At 45.1% G+C, this 14,871-nt stretch overlaps 1 protein-coding gene across 1 annotated transcript; it reads left to right on the top strand.

Annotated features, from left to right (window-relative positions):
• Positions 1 to 348: 348 nt before the first annotated feature.
• Positions 349 to 14,629, top strand: TMEM202 (transmembrane protein 202). The gene is made up of 5 exons (XM_061158321.1): positions 349 to 429; positions 670 to 922; positions 12,923 to 13,072; positions 13,629 to 13,760; positions 14,451 to 14,629. The coding sequence occupies exons 1-5, from the start codon at positions 349 to 351 to the stop codon at positions 14,627 to 14,629; spliced, it is 795 nt and encodes a 264-aa protein (XP_061014304.1).
• Positions 14,630 to 14,871: the final 242 nt, after the last annotated feature.

Here is a 14,871-nt window from a genome sequence, read left to right as displayed (position 1 = left end):
CTGGAGACAACAGAGTATATTTTTTAATTTGCTTTTAGGGAACTACATCTCACTTATCTTTATGTCCCAGGACCTATCACAAAACTTGACATGTAGCAACTGGTGACAAAATAATTGAGGATTTATTTAACAAAGGAGTTGGGAGGGGTCAGAGAAGGAGGGTGCAGAGCATCACACATACATGCTTAACACTTGAGGATTTCTTCTCAATCTGAGCAGACCCAGAATATGAAGCAGAAATGGAATGTTTGCCAAGGGGTTTCCAGCCCCCTTTGAATTCTGCCCAGTGTGTATGAGGACGTACCGAGACAAGTTCCGTGGCAGTTAGAAAGTGAACTGGCTGCCAAGATGGAGAGGGAGGAGCAAACAGTCTTCACCTTCTACTATCCCGAGGTTCCCAAAGTCAAGGGGGACCGGAGATACAAAAGGGTGAGGAGATACCTAGTTGTAGTTCAATGGGAAGAAGAGGACTTGTTTAGAGGTGGGTCTAGACAGAGTGTCCTAAAGACAGGGAAAAGATGACCCTGACCTGTTTTTATGGAAGGGGTAGGGAGAGATGTCCCAATCTCACATGTGGGGGTACTTGAGGTAGAGAAGAGCAGGAGACCCAGGGGATTAAGGGTTATCTTCTTGGGTAGGCAATATCTCCCTCATCCCTCGCCCTTGTAGCCTACCCTCCCCACGCAACATCCGAGTGCCTTGATGCCACCCAAGAGGCGACAGCAGCATGTGGATCAGACACACGGCTACATCCGAATGTTCTGTGGCAGCCTCTGTGGCTTTAGCCTCCTAGTGCTGATCTGCATGTCCCCACTGAACTGGGTGCAGTTCCTGGTGATCAATGATGGCCTTGAGCTCTACGCAGGACTCTGGATCTCATGCAACCATGAGCTGTGCTGGAGCCACACACCCAAGCCACCCTGTGAGTGTCACTGAATTGAATGCTGCAGGCCCCACAGTTCCAGAATTTTCTGCCACATTGGCTCTTCGTCTTTTTTCCTCCAAGATCTTTTGACCTTCACCTCTCTGAGTCCAGAAGGGATCTCAGCCAGACTGTGAACATGGACGTCCTTTTCTCTGGTATCCTCGGTGTACCCTTTCTCCTTCATACCTCAGGTCATTTCCTCTCCCAAATTATGAGCTGATAGTCTTTTACTCTCTGGGAAGAACTTGTTTCTCATTTATGAGCTGTTCTTGTGATGCAATGAGATTGTTAGTCTAATGTGGTTTGCAGAAATAGGAGTGCTGGATTATAGCTGGAAGATAGAGCAAAGTGTCTCAGCCTCCGTCAATTTTAACTTTCAAGGTCAGTTTTTTCTGCTAACTGTAGAAGAGAAGTTGAATGTATATCAGATATGTAGTATATCAAATGCCAGATATTTAGAGAATAAATTGTCAAATTTTTGTGAATTTAAGTAAATCTGAAGATGCAACACATAATATTAAAAAATAAATTTCTAGAGGAACTTCCCTGGTGATACAGTGGCTAAGAATCCCAATGCAGGGGGCCCAGGTTCAATCCCTGGTCAGGCTACAAGACCTTGCATGCCACAACTAAGACCTGGCACAGCCAAAAAAATAAATATATTAAAAATGAATTTCTAGGGCTAGAAGATACCATATGCATGAAGTTTTTCAACCAGAACTAAGACTTAGAGGAAAGCAAAAACTGTACTATACAGTTTCCCCAACATCCACCAAGAGATATATTTATACAAAAAAACAGGTACTGTGAAAGAAAGCATACATGAGTAAAGTGTTTATTTCTCCGAAGATGAACAGGAGTCCAAGATTTGGGGGGAGGGGGCATCTATCCAACCCTGAAGTGGAGTATCACCTATTTGGCATGGGCTTATATTTAGTATGGGTTTCCCAGGTAGCTCTAGTGGTAAAGAACCCACTTGCCAATACAAGAGACATAAGAGACGTGGGTTCCATCCCTAGAGGAGGGCACAGCAACCCACTCCGGTATTCTTGACTGGAGAATCCCATGGACAGAGGAGTGTTGGTGTGCTACAGTCCATAGGGTCGCAGAGTCAGACATAACTGAAGCAACTTAGCATCCACGCACACATATTTAGTATCTGGAACTAAGGGATAGGATCCTAAAATGAGATCTTCAGAAGGAACTAAAATGAAACACAGGCAGAAAATTCAGCTACATCTTCAACTAAAACTAAAAACTAGAGAAAATAATTGCAACAAATATGAAAGATAGAAGGTTAATGGCCTTAATATATATTAGATGATATACAAGTTTTTATTATAATAAATAAAATACCTCCATAAATAAATTTTTTGTAAGTGATTTACAAAACAGACACTACAGATGTCTAACAAACAACCTCGATCCGTCATTAAAGAACAGCAAATCAAATGAACAGTGAGATAGGTTGTTTAGCCATGATATTAACAGAGATGTGTAAATGGTAATATCCATGCACAATGCACTCTCACATCATGTGTGCACTCTCACACCATGAGGAACAACCAAAGCAGATGATAAGTGCATCCAGAGATTTACGCTCACTAACTTCATTTCCAGAGAAATAGAGTGAGAGATACAGGCATAGCGACTTCCCTAGTGGTCCATTGGTTAAGACTGCTTCCACTGCAGGGGACACGGGTTCAGTCCTTGGTCAGGGGAACTAAAGATCCTACATGCCTCATGGTGCGGCCAAAAAAATAAAAATAAAATAGGTATAGGCATAAACATTAAGCTGCAATTGTATTTATGTTACTGGGTACCCAGGCTAAACCTCAGGCTTTGAGATTATTGTTTAACATTTTTTAATAATTTGATTGGTTTATTTTTGGCTGTACTGGGTCTTTGTTACCATGTGGACTTCTCTCTAGTTGCGGTGAGTGGACATCTCATTGCAGTGGCTTCTCTTATCGCAGAGCGTGGGCTCCGGGGCATGTGGGCTTCAGGAGGTGCTGCGCATGGGCTCAGGAGTTGCAGCTCCCCCGCTGCAGAGCTCAGGTTCAGTACTTGTGATGCCTGGGCTTGGTTGCTCCACGGCCTGGGGGATGTTTCCAGACCAGGAATTGAACCTGTGTTCCCTACATTAGCAGGTAGATTCTTTACCACTGAGCCACCTGGGAAGACCCTATTTAAATCTTTAGTGAATCAGAATCTTGAAATGTTGTCACTTAAAGCAGTAGTTTATTTCTTGGAGCCTTGAATTCACCTATGAGGCCAACTGTTGTTTAGAGAAGGTCAACCGAGTTCTTTAAGTACATAGTTGTTAAGTCAAGTATCCACCCTATTTCCAATGTTGTGCTGTGCTGTGCTTAGTCGCTCAGTTGTGTCCGACTCTTTGCGGCCCCATGGACTGTAGCCCACCAGGCTCCTTTGTCCGTGGGCATTCTCCAGGCAAGAATGCTGGAGTGGGTGGGGATCTTCCCAACCCAGAGGTCAAACCCAGTTCTCGCGCATTGCAGGTGGATTCTTTACCAGCTGAGCTACCAGGGAAGCCCATTTCAATGTTAACTAGTCCTAATTCTAGGTCAGTAATTAATCTGCAATACAGATTTCATCAGGAATGCCCCAAATGTTATCAGTATGTCTAGGTTTCATCAGCCTGTAATAATAACATGCAATTGTAAGGCAAGTGCAGAGAAAAAGGGAGCGAGCCAGGCAGTCAGGCAAGAAAAGGGAAACTTATTAGAGGGAAAAGAGAGGGTGAGTGGCCCTTAAGGAGAACCAGCATCCTCCCTTTCTGACGGGGTCCTTCTTATACCCCACCAATGAAAAATTCTCTGAAGGGATGGTCACGTAGCTGGAGGTCTGGAATCTGGTGGTCTCGCAGCTTTGAGAAGATAGGCACCAGTGAGATAACAGGATGCCACTTGGGGAATTTGGTCAATCTCAAGGATCACTGTGATTTATTCTTTGATTGCGAGGTCGACATAATGAGCCATCCTATCAATGAGACTCCATGTGGACTCTATCATTCCAGCCTTTTTGATTTAAGATAAGGGCCGAAGGTCAATCTTCTGTAACTGCTTCCTGCAGGACAGAGACATCGTGGAGGTGAGATAAGAAAAGGCTGGAATGTGGGTCAAGGGGATTTGTGTGAGGTCGAAGTTTTTGATAACCTGAGTGAGAAGTAATTTGTGGATAGCTGGGTTGGTGAAGGCTCGTAAATGATCCTGCCACTGTAAGAGTTACACTGGGCTCCATAGAGGTGATAAGAGTTGGGGTCTGGGGCCCTGGGCACCTTCAGTCTTCAGCGGTGAGTCTGAGGAGGCTGAGCAGAGCTGGGTTGAACTCCTGCTCGGGACCAGGAGGGGATGTCCGGATCCCTGGAGAGGGAGTTGGGCAGTGGACCTTCCAATGTCCCTTGATGCCACAGCTGGGACATGGACTTGGAGGAAGCCTTGGCTTTAGGCATGAGCGGGCCCAGTGGCCTTTGCTGCATTTGAAACAGGGCCCAGGTGGCTTCCTTTCTTTGCTGGTTGATGGAGGCTTGGAGCTGTGTAGGACAGTGGCTAAAAGATAGTATTTGGCCTGATCTTGTTGGGCCTTTTCTAGTTTTGCCTGTTCTTCCCAGTTATTGAAAATCTTAAAGGCTAAATTTGAAAGGTCTCGTTGAGGGGTTTGAGGGCCTACTTCTACCTTTTTTGGTTTCTTTTGGATATCTGCGGACGACTAGGAGATAAAATATGTCTAATTTTGTATATTTTTGTAGCGCTTCCATTAAGCTGGCTAGAAATTGTGCTGGGTTTTTGCCTAGTCTTTGAGTTATCTCCCAGAGCTGAATCAAAGTTGATGGCTTTATGCCCTTCCTTTTGAAGGCCCACAATGAGGCAAGCAATCATATGATTACAGGCTGCTCCTCTGGGTCTCCCTGCCTGATAATCCCAGCTGGGATCATCTCGGGGGCGGGGAAGCTGTGGCCCCTACAGGCTGAGTGTCCTCTGTCCTGTGTATCTCATCAGCATGCGCCTGAGAGGCTTGGGCAAAGAGTCGGGGAAAGGATGATGTAAATATCATGCCAGGTTAAGTCATAAGACTGGGTAAGATACTTGAATTCTTTTAGATTATTATCAGGGTCTGAGGAAAAGGAGCCAAGACGCTTTTCAACCTGAGATAGTTCGGTGAGGGAGAATGGGACATGAACCCCAACAAAGCCTTCTGCTCCAGCTGCTTCCCATAAAGGGAGGAGTGGGGCAGGGGAAGGAGTGGGGTCCTGCGGTGAAGCTTCCTGTTTTAAAGTTGTTCAGGACGGGTACAGGGAGGGGATCTAGGGAGGTAAAACCTTGGGACCCTCAGGGTAGAGGGTGGGGCTGAGGTCTGGGGAGGGGGGTTGGGAGCTGGAGGCCTGTGCTTGAGAAGGAGGAAGGTAGGAGGGTTTGTAAGGTAGAGGTTGTGGAACTGGATCTGGAGCGGCTGCAAGGGGATCGGGAGTGCTCGGGGGTGGGTTGTGGTCAGCAGGGTCGAAGGAAGAAGAAAAGTCTGAACAGGGATCAGGAAACATTGTATTAGGAGGATGTGGCCCAGAGTGGGCTAAGAGTATTTGAGAAGTAGAACAGGATTCACAGAGGGGGTCAAGAGCGAAGAGCAAAGAAAGCCTGGACGTAAGGGATTTCTAACCACTTACCATTGTGGCAGCAGAAGTCATCAAAGTTCCGCAGAGGGTTTTCATTGAGAGTTCCATTTTCTGGCCATTGGGACGTGTTATCAAGTCTGTATTGTGGCCAGGCAGTGTTAGAATAGTAAATAAGTCTTTTTGGTCTGATCTCCCCTTGGAAGCCCAAAGCTTTTAGGTTTCGGTAAAAGGCATCCTAGAGGAATAGATTTTGAGGGCAGGGATTGAAAATTTCCCATGCGGCTGAATAGGGAGGTTAGACAAGGGCGAGAGAAAGCGAGGAGAAAGATCCGAGAGAAAAGGCATCCCCATTCTCAGGATTTTCTCTGAGAGTAACAATAGTCTGCTTTGAAATGGGCGTCCCCTATTTCAGAGTCAGACGGGGCACAAGGTCCAGGGCACAAGGTCCAGGGCCCGAGGGCAGTGGGGATCCTCCCGCCTAGTACTAGGACTTGGAAATGAAGTGAGAGAGAGAGGATCCGAGGGAATGGGATTTCACTCACCCTTGTAACCCATGGATGAAATGTGGGCTGGTGTGTGGATGTCAGTCCAGCAAGGCACGTGGAAAGTCCCATCCCGGAGTTTGCCTCAGTTTCTCGTCCAGGTCCAAGGGAGGGGTGGGCTTGTGACAGGAGCCCACCCAGTTGCGGTGGATCTTCCCTCCCCGCTTTCGGCGCCAGAATGTAAGGTGAGTGCAGAGAAAAAGAGAACCAGCCGGGCAGTCAGGAAGAAAAGGGAATTTATTAGAGGGAAAATAGAGAGTCACTGACCCTTAAGGAGAACCAGCGTCGTCCCTTTCTGACGGAGTCCTTCTTATACCCCGCCAATGAAAAATTCTCTGAAGGGATGGTCACATAGCTGGAGGTCTGGAATCTGGTGGTCTCGCAGCTTTGGGAAGATAGGCGCCAGTGAGATAACAGGATGCCATTTGGGGAATTTGGTCAGTCTCAAGGTTCACTGTGATTTGTTCTTTGTTTGCAAGGTCGACATAATGAGCCATCAGTGAGACCCCATGTGGACCCTATCATCTATTATTGCCCAAGTTCAAGAACTACAAACTTTTACCTACTGAATTGCAAAAATTTAGCCACCTCTCCCATGGTGTCCCCAGTCAATTCTGAGACTTTCACTGGGGCTATCTCAGATGGGCTCAAAAGCGTGTGTGTTCATGCTCCTCCGTCCTAGACTTACTTCAGGCCGTTGTTACTCTACCTCTTTCCCTGGTTCTAGATAACTGATAACCTCTGTGCTGTATTGGTGATGGGATGAAGAAAGAATGGGGGTAAAGGATGCAATCCTTCATTTCTACTACTAGGTCTCAGCATGCAACAGACCTTTCTGCTAATTTCCTACATAACATAAGTGAGATCAGACCATAACGTAAAGGAATGTGTGTTGCCAATGAGAGGAACTTGAACTGTTTTGCAGAGGGTAGAGAAGAAAGCCTGGGTCTTTGGTCCAGATCCAGGACTCTGGGAACCGTCACACAATAAACACCCACAAGCTGTGTAGGGATGTTGATTCTGGCATATCAACCAAGTACGAGTGAATCTAAATACAAAGAACGTTTCAGAACTTCCTTTCCAGAGTGCTAGGTATCCATCCAATATCTCCTGTGTTCCAAAACCACCTCCTTTGGGCACTTCCCCTGAGCCTGGGGGAGTTTTGATCTTATGCTCCTGGAATGAAGGCACCATGGCAGCAGCTTGGAGGCTTAAATTTGGCTAAATAAGTGGACTGATTCCTCTGCTTGTCTCTGGCAGCACCTTCCTCATCCTCAAAGTCAATGTCTACTTCCCATCTCCATCCACTCAATCTGGCTCCTTCAGAGTTGAAAGGGGCTAGATCCCTTTGGAGCACTGTACCCTGTCCTGGCTTTGATTTTTGCTGAAGGAACTAGAGTGAAGTGAGGGGAGCCCTCTTGGAACATCTCATTACCAGATGACTTCACTACTCTGCTCTTTCTTCTTCTTCTTTTGTTGTTGTTATTGTTGGAAAAGGAAGGTTTGCTTTATTGAGGAACCTAGCAACCTGGGGAGAAGGTGGACATGTGTCCAGACACCAGCTCTGAAGATTCCGCTCCACCATGAAAGCTTCTCAGATGGTAAAGAATCCACCTGCAAGGCAGGAGACATGAGTTCAATCCCTGGATCGGGAAGATCCCCTGGAGAAGGGGATGGCTACCCACTCCAGTATTCTTGCCTGGAGAATCCCATCGACAGAGGAGCCTGATGGGCTATAGTTTATGGGGTCGCAAAGAGTCAGACACGACTGTGTACATAATTTATATATTTTATATCTATGAATGTTTCTAAAGGGAGAATCATTTGGGAAGGAGGTCAGAGTCTTCATTATCTTCCACTGTGTGCAGACTTTTTTTTCTGATTGGTTGGTGCTGAGGTAACAGGGTGGTGTTTTAGGAACCTTGTGCTCAGGCTGAAGTCACTATCCTCTATGTGGGTGGGGGCCTTAGTTCCTAGTTTCAGGACTTAATGAAGCTCAGGTTCTTTTTTTGTTTGTTTTTTGGCTGCACTGGGTGTTTGTTGCTGTGCGTGGACTTTCTATATTTGCGAAGAGCAGGGGCTACTCTTCGTATGGGCTTCTCATTGTGGTGGCTTTCTTTGTTGTGGAGCACAGGGCCTAGGGCACTCAGGCCTTCAGCAGTTGCTGTATGTAGGCTCCAGAGTGAAGGCTCAGTAGTTGTGGCCGAGGGGCCTAGTTGTCCCTTGACATGTGGGATCTTCCCAGACCAGGAATCGAACTGGTTTCCCCTGCATTGCAAGGCGGTTCTTAATCACTTGACCACCAGGGAAGCCTGAAGCTTGGGTTCTTGACATCTCATCACAGAAAGAATTCAGGGAAAGACAAAGTGATAGGTAAGAAGTGGATTTATTTAGAGAGAAACACACTCCACAGACAGAGTGTGGGCCCTCTCAGAAGGCAAGACCAGCATGCTCTTTCATCTCGTGTTGTCTTTACTTCCCCACTGCTTCCTTTTGGAGTGTCAACAGCCTTAAAAGTGATGAGCATCTCACGTGAACCAAGCCTATTTGTTCACAAGAGTGGGGTGGCTTACAGCCCTACACCTCTCACTTTCCAGAAACTCTTGGGCAAAGTTTTACTTTCCTAATAATGGAAGGGGATCTTGCCCATCAATTATAAGCTGCCAAATGGTTTCTCAATTCACTGAGAAACACTACTTCTTTCTTGTTGGCTAGTGCCCCCTCCTGTCCTGGCAGCTTTTACATGCTACCTGGTGGTGCTCTGAAGTACAAGAATCACTGATTGGGATGATACTAAGAATACCAGCAAGGGTCTTACCAAGTTTTTCAAATGATTTGGACTTCTTCTCTGCCAAATTGAAAGTGATGTCTCTTCCAGCTAACATCTTCCAGGATGTTAGCTTCATTGTCTTCCTTAACTGGGAGGCTTGTTTTGCTATTCCTGCAACCTAAGTCCACATCAACGCATGTCCTTAAAGAAAGCTTAGAAATGTTTGGGTACAGGTGACCCACATGGGTGCTCCTTTTATCTAGGGCACTCCTCTGTGGACCAAGATTTCTTACTGACATGTACAAGTAGGGACTTTTGTAACCAGTTCTAACATTTTTGAAACATTAACAGATAAGTTGCCATATACACTGTTGGTTAGGGCTTCCTTGGTGGCTTATTGGTGAAGAATAACCAGCCAATGCAGGAGACACGGGTTCGATCTCTGGTCCTGGAAGATCCCACATGCCATGGAACAACTAGGCCTGTGTGCCACAGCTACTGAGACTGTGCCCTGGAGCCTGCAAGCCATGCCTACTGAAGCCCACACACCCTAGAGCCGAAGCTCTGCAATAAGAGCAGCCACCACGTTGAGAAGCCTACACGCCACAATGAAGAGTAGCCCCTGTTTGCCACAATGAAGACCTAGTGCAGCCAAAAATAAATAATTTAATTTTTAAAAATTGTTGTTTAAAAGCTAAAATATGATTTCTTCTTACAGGATGTAGAGGTTTGAATTCAGCTTTCAGACCTTGGTTTTGTTACATGAATTTTTAAAAAAGGCTATGAAGTTAGCCAAATGCAGCTGTTTTAGACTCTGAAGCTAAGTGCTTAGTTTGGTTAGATAATTTGTTGCGTATCATTATGACTGGTAGACATGATTCCTGTAAGGGTTTAGACTATACTATGCTGCACATCTTTAGTTGTTCTCATGGAATTGTGAGTGATCTTGTTTATGGAGTTTTCAGGAGATGAGAAATTGAGACTGAAAAGATGGTTAAGAAGAACGTGAAAGTAGTCTTCCCCTCGTGGTAGAAGAAAGACTAGACTGTAACATCTTAGACAGGAGTTGGACTGGGTATCTTAGTCCTCTTTTGTGTTTTAAATATCAGAACTCATATGAACCAGCATAAGCTGAAGAGTGAACTTCTTTATAGAGATTCAGAAGAATCTCATAACTCCCAAAGGCAGGAAGTTTTCTGGACCTCAGGGGATTCCAGAGGAGACTGTGATCTCAGGCAAAGAAAATCAAGCCAACTAGTCATTCAGTCTCTCCTGAACGCCTTTGTCACGTCACTTTGTTTATTTTATCTCTACAGCTCAGTTTTTCCTGTTTTTTAGTATATAAGTGCCTGGAAAGAGGGATATCCCAGGCTAGCTTTATATCTTCTTGGTTCAAGCAAGCAAAAGAGGAAAGTAGTATCAATCAGTCCCAAATCCAGATATCCAAGGAATTATACTGGTACCTTTCCTTGGTCCTACTAATGATAGTCAAAGGAGTTGTAGGCAAGGGTCCAGGGCTTGAGACAAGGGCTGTGAGGGCCCATGGAAGACTACAGGCTCGATACTGCAAAAGATGCTTATCACACTGGGCTTCATGCAGCTCAATCTAGCTGATGGCTCTAGCTGGCTAGTTCTGTATATAATTTTATTTATCTATTTTTGGCTGTGTGAGTCTTTGCTGCTGCATGGGCCTTTCTCTAGTTGTGGTGAGTGGAGGCTACACTCTAGTTGAGGTGCATGGACTTCTCTTTGCGGTGGCTTCTTATTGCACAGCACGGGCTCTAGGGCTCTTGGGTTTCACTAGTTGTGACACAGGGGCTCAGTAGTTACAGCTCTAGGGCTCTAGAGCACTGGCTCAATAGCTGTGGAGCAGTGGCTTAGCTGCCTCCAGGCATGTGGGATCAGGGATTGGACCCACGTCCCTTGCACTGGTAGGTGGATTCTTTACCACTGAGCCACCAGGGAAACCCCTAACTGGCTAATTCTGAATGACCTAGTTTTCAGAAAATGTGCTGCCCTTGGGTTATCATGTTTTAATGTGGCTAACTTGTTGGGGCCATATAGCACCTGACCTCTGTGGGTAGGAGGGTGAAAATGAAAGTGAAAGTGAAAGTTGCTCAGTCTTGTCTGATTCTTTGCGACCCCTTTGGAATTCTCCAGGCCAGAATAATGGAGTGGTAGCCTTTCCCTTCTCCATGGGATCTTCCCAACCCAGGGATCAAACCCAGGTCTCCCACATTGCAGGTGGATTCTTTACCAGCTGAGCTGCAAGGGAAGCTCAAGAATATTGGAGTGGGTAAGAGGGTGGTTTCTCTTAATGGAAATTACTGTTATTGATTTTGTTAGCCAGTGGTATGTTCTAGACAAAATAAAACTTAAGAGGCAGTTTGTGGACTAGGATAAGCTTAGTAGTCTTCTCTTTAAGGTTACTTCGAAGCTGGACTTGGCTTTTTAGGCATAAAAGTGCTTAGAGAACTTTTCCTGGTAGGGATGAGCTGGTCCTTGTTACAGTGAGACAGAAAATAAGCTAGACGAGGAAGCACCTTATAAAGAAATTGAAGATATTGGTAGATCTGCGGTACCTCAGTAAAGATATATCTACTTGTAAGTTACTCCATTTCTTAATTCTTCTGTAAAACTGGGGAAGATAAAATACAGAAGATTTCTTCTGTATTGCTGAGGAAGTCAAGCGAAGGATCTATTTCATGTTAGGGATATAGTAGCAAAAAGTAAGGGTTGGCGGGGCTTCCTAGGTGGTCCAGTGGACCTTGCAATACAAGGGACACAGGTTCAATCCATCCCTGGTTCAGGACAATCCTGTGCTGAGGAGCAACAAAGCCCGTGAGCTGCAACTACTGAACCCATGTGCTGCAACTACTAAAGCCCACTCACCTAGAGCCTGTGCTCTGCAGCAAGAGAAGCTGCCACAATGAGAAGCCTGCACACCCCAACAAAGAGCCCCCACTCGACTCGCCACAAGTAGAGAAAGCCTGAGGGCAACCATGAACACCCACCACAGCCAAAAAATAAAATAAATAAGCAAATAAATCTTAAAAAAAAAAAAAGTAAGGGTTGGCATGTTCCCTCTTCTTTCTTACCGAACCCAGTCTGAAGGGGCAGAACCAAGGAGATCAGTGCCCTGGAGCCAAAAGATGAGCGAGAGGAGTGTTATGGCACCAGGGTAAGGGCACTGGAGCAAAAGAACCTTAGCAGACCTATCCTCAAACACACATGAGATGGGGCCTTGAGAGACTCAGAAAAAAAAAAGGAGATATTTGTGGAGTGTTAAATGCCTGCAATCCAGTCAGTTGGGGGCTTGAAATCATTATGATATGGGAGTTAAGGTAAATGTGATTTCATTTTATAGTCACAGGATGATTGTTCATGCCAGATACATTTAAAAGAGAAAAATAAATAGAAACGAACTCCAACAATGGTAAAATCATTAAGCAAAGTATGTTGATATGATAGACTATCTTGTAGCCATTGAATGTGATGTTTACAGCAGATGATCTGAGAAAAATCTTACTGCATAATCTCTTTTAAAAAAATCACTATTCAGTATCATGTCGACTATGTACAGGGGATAGAAAAATACCAGAAAGAAACCAAATAAGATGCTAACAATGGTTGTCTGTGGGTAGCTGGAATAGGGCTGATATTATTCCTGCTTCTTGGCACTTTTGTAGTCCCGCCAATGTTATATTGAGTATGTATCACTTTTAGAATTAGAATTAGGAGCAAGAAAAAGTTTAAATATGTGTTGTAATATTGGTCACACCTCTTATAAGCTGGTCTACATCTAAGTTACTGTGTTAACGTACCCAGAACTATTTTTATATTATCTTTAGTTTTACAGTGAAGGTTTTGCCTTCATAGTAAAAAATTCCAACTATCAATGAAGAGCTGGGAAAGATTCTTACTTGTGCCCTGGATGCCACATAGCAAGTTCAGTTTCATCCTCTTTAGTCTTCACTCCCTTCTCTAAGACTGTCTGGTTTTTTTCAGGAGAGGTTCCCAGCTGGATTAACCAAGCCTCTCCTTCTCTTTGGCAGATTACCTCCAATATTCCAGGGCCTTCTTCCTCATCTCTGTCTTCACCATACTTGTTGTCCTTGGCTGGCTCTTCAGTTCTTGCCTCCCTAGAAGAGGAAGGATGACTGGTAACTTGGATCTGAAGGTATCCATGCTCAGCTTCATCTCAGGTACAGACCTAGATGGCAGGGTAGTACTGTGGCAAAATTGTTGAGGGAACAAATTTCCTCTGTGTGGGTTTTTATCCTCTTTTTCTTGTTCCCTTTCTCTTCTTCATTCCATCAAGTTGCCAGCTACCTGCCCTGTCTTACTGTATGAAACACATTAGTTAACTTAACCCAGGGAAGAGGCCTCACCTTGGTCAGTCATCTTGGTTAGATTTTATCTCTTTGATCCTTTCTATGTAATATGGTGTAGGGGCTTCTCCAGTGGCTTAGTGATAAAGAATCTGCCTGCAATGCAGAAGACGTGGGTTTGACCCCTGGGTGGCGAAGATCCCCTGGAGGAGGAAATGGCAGCCCACTCTAGTTATTCTTGCCTGGGAAATCCCATGGACAGAGGAACCTGGCAGGCTACAGTCCATGGGGTTGCAAAAATGTTGGACACGACTTAGCGACTAAACAACAATGACAAATAATATGGTGTCTGGAAGCAGAAGAATTGAGGGTAGCAGTCAAGGCAAATTAAAGACACCAAGGGATGTGACATGTTTTCTTCTGGTCCTAGCCTCCTGCTTGCTGCTCTGCCTCATCCTGTTTCTGGAACAGGTCGACTTGTATAGTTCGGAAACGATGGAGTCAGCTCTCCTATGGCCCTATCAGGTTAATTGGGGGAGTGACTTCATATACTTGTTTGCGGGTGAGTCAGTCCCCTTCCTGCCTTAAGCTAGGAGGATGGAAGGGAAAATCAGTTCTCAAAAGGGAGGGGGAATCTAGGAGAAATAGAAGCACTAACCGTTCCTATTAAGAACATTCATACCTCAAGAGGCAGTGTGGTATGGTAAAGAAAACATGCATTTTGGAGTCTGAAAAAAATCTAGAATTAGTAACCTGTTCTACTAACTGTCTTCTCTGCTGGCTCAGACGGTAAAGCGTCTGCCTACAATGCGGGAGACCGGGGTTCAATCCCTGGGTTGGGAAGATCTCCTGGAGGAGGAAATGGCAACCCATTTCCATTTTGCCTGGAAAATTCCATGGTCGGAGGAGCCTGGTAGGCTACAGTCCATGGGGTCGCAAAGAGTCGGACACGACTGAGCGACTTCACTTTCACTTTTCTACTAACTGAGGCACAGATGGGTTGAGACACTTGCCAACATCATACAGAAAGTAGGAACTATGATTTGCACCCAGGAGGTTCAAGCTTTTTCCTAACCATGGAAGAAGTACAGAAATGAAATGAGAGTGCTGGCGTGGGGCAGGGGTGGGCAGGGGATTGACTTCACTGAAAAGAGCCCTTGTGAGCTGAGTATTGAAAGAATGAGTTAGAATTTTCAAAGCCAAAAGACCATCTGTCTCTTGAAACTCACCAAGAATTCTTCTCTTCCCCTAGGGATTGTCTCCTTCCTCAATTATATAACTTCCAGATCTCCTCCTCTGGATCAAGACATCACTGCAGTTCCTACAGAAAAGTCAAGGCTGGGATTTGGTCCAGTGACTCTGCCAGTTGAAGATGACCAGTCAGAGCTTCAGACAGAATCTTTGAGTGAGACCAACACCCATCAAATATAGAACTGTGACTGATAAGACAACCGAACTATTGCTTGACTTAAAAACAGGGGAGAAGCTAACTGAGTAGGGAATGATTGTGCAAATTTGAGAAAACTCTCCTAATATCATGTCCATATTACTGAAGGGGACAGCATTAAAGCTGATGAAATGTCCTTTGTGTATGTTGCATCCAAAATGTGTATGATAGTCATAAAGCAAATAATGAGAACTCACAGAAGAAAAAGTTGCTAAAAGAAAACATC

Source organism: Dama dama, chromosome 12, assembly GCF_033118175.1.
Source record: "Dama dama isolate Ldn47 chromosome 12, ASM3311817v1, whole genome shotgun sequence".
Taxonomy (NCBI): domain Eukaryota; kingdom Metazoa; phylum Chordata; class Mammalia; order Artiodactyla; family Cervidae; genus Dama; species Dama dama.
This window is presented reverse-complemented; position numbering and strand designations above follow the sequence as displayed.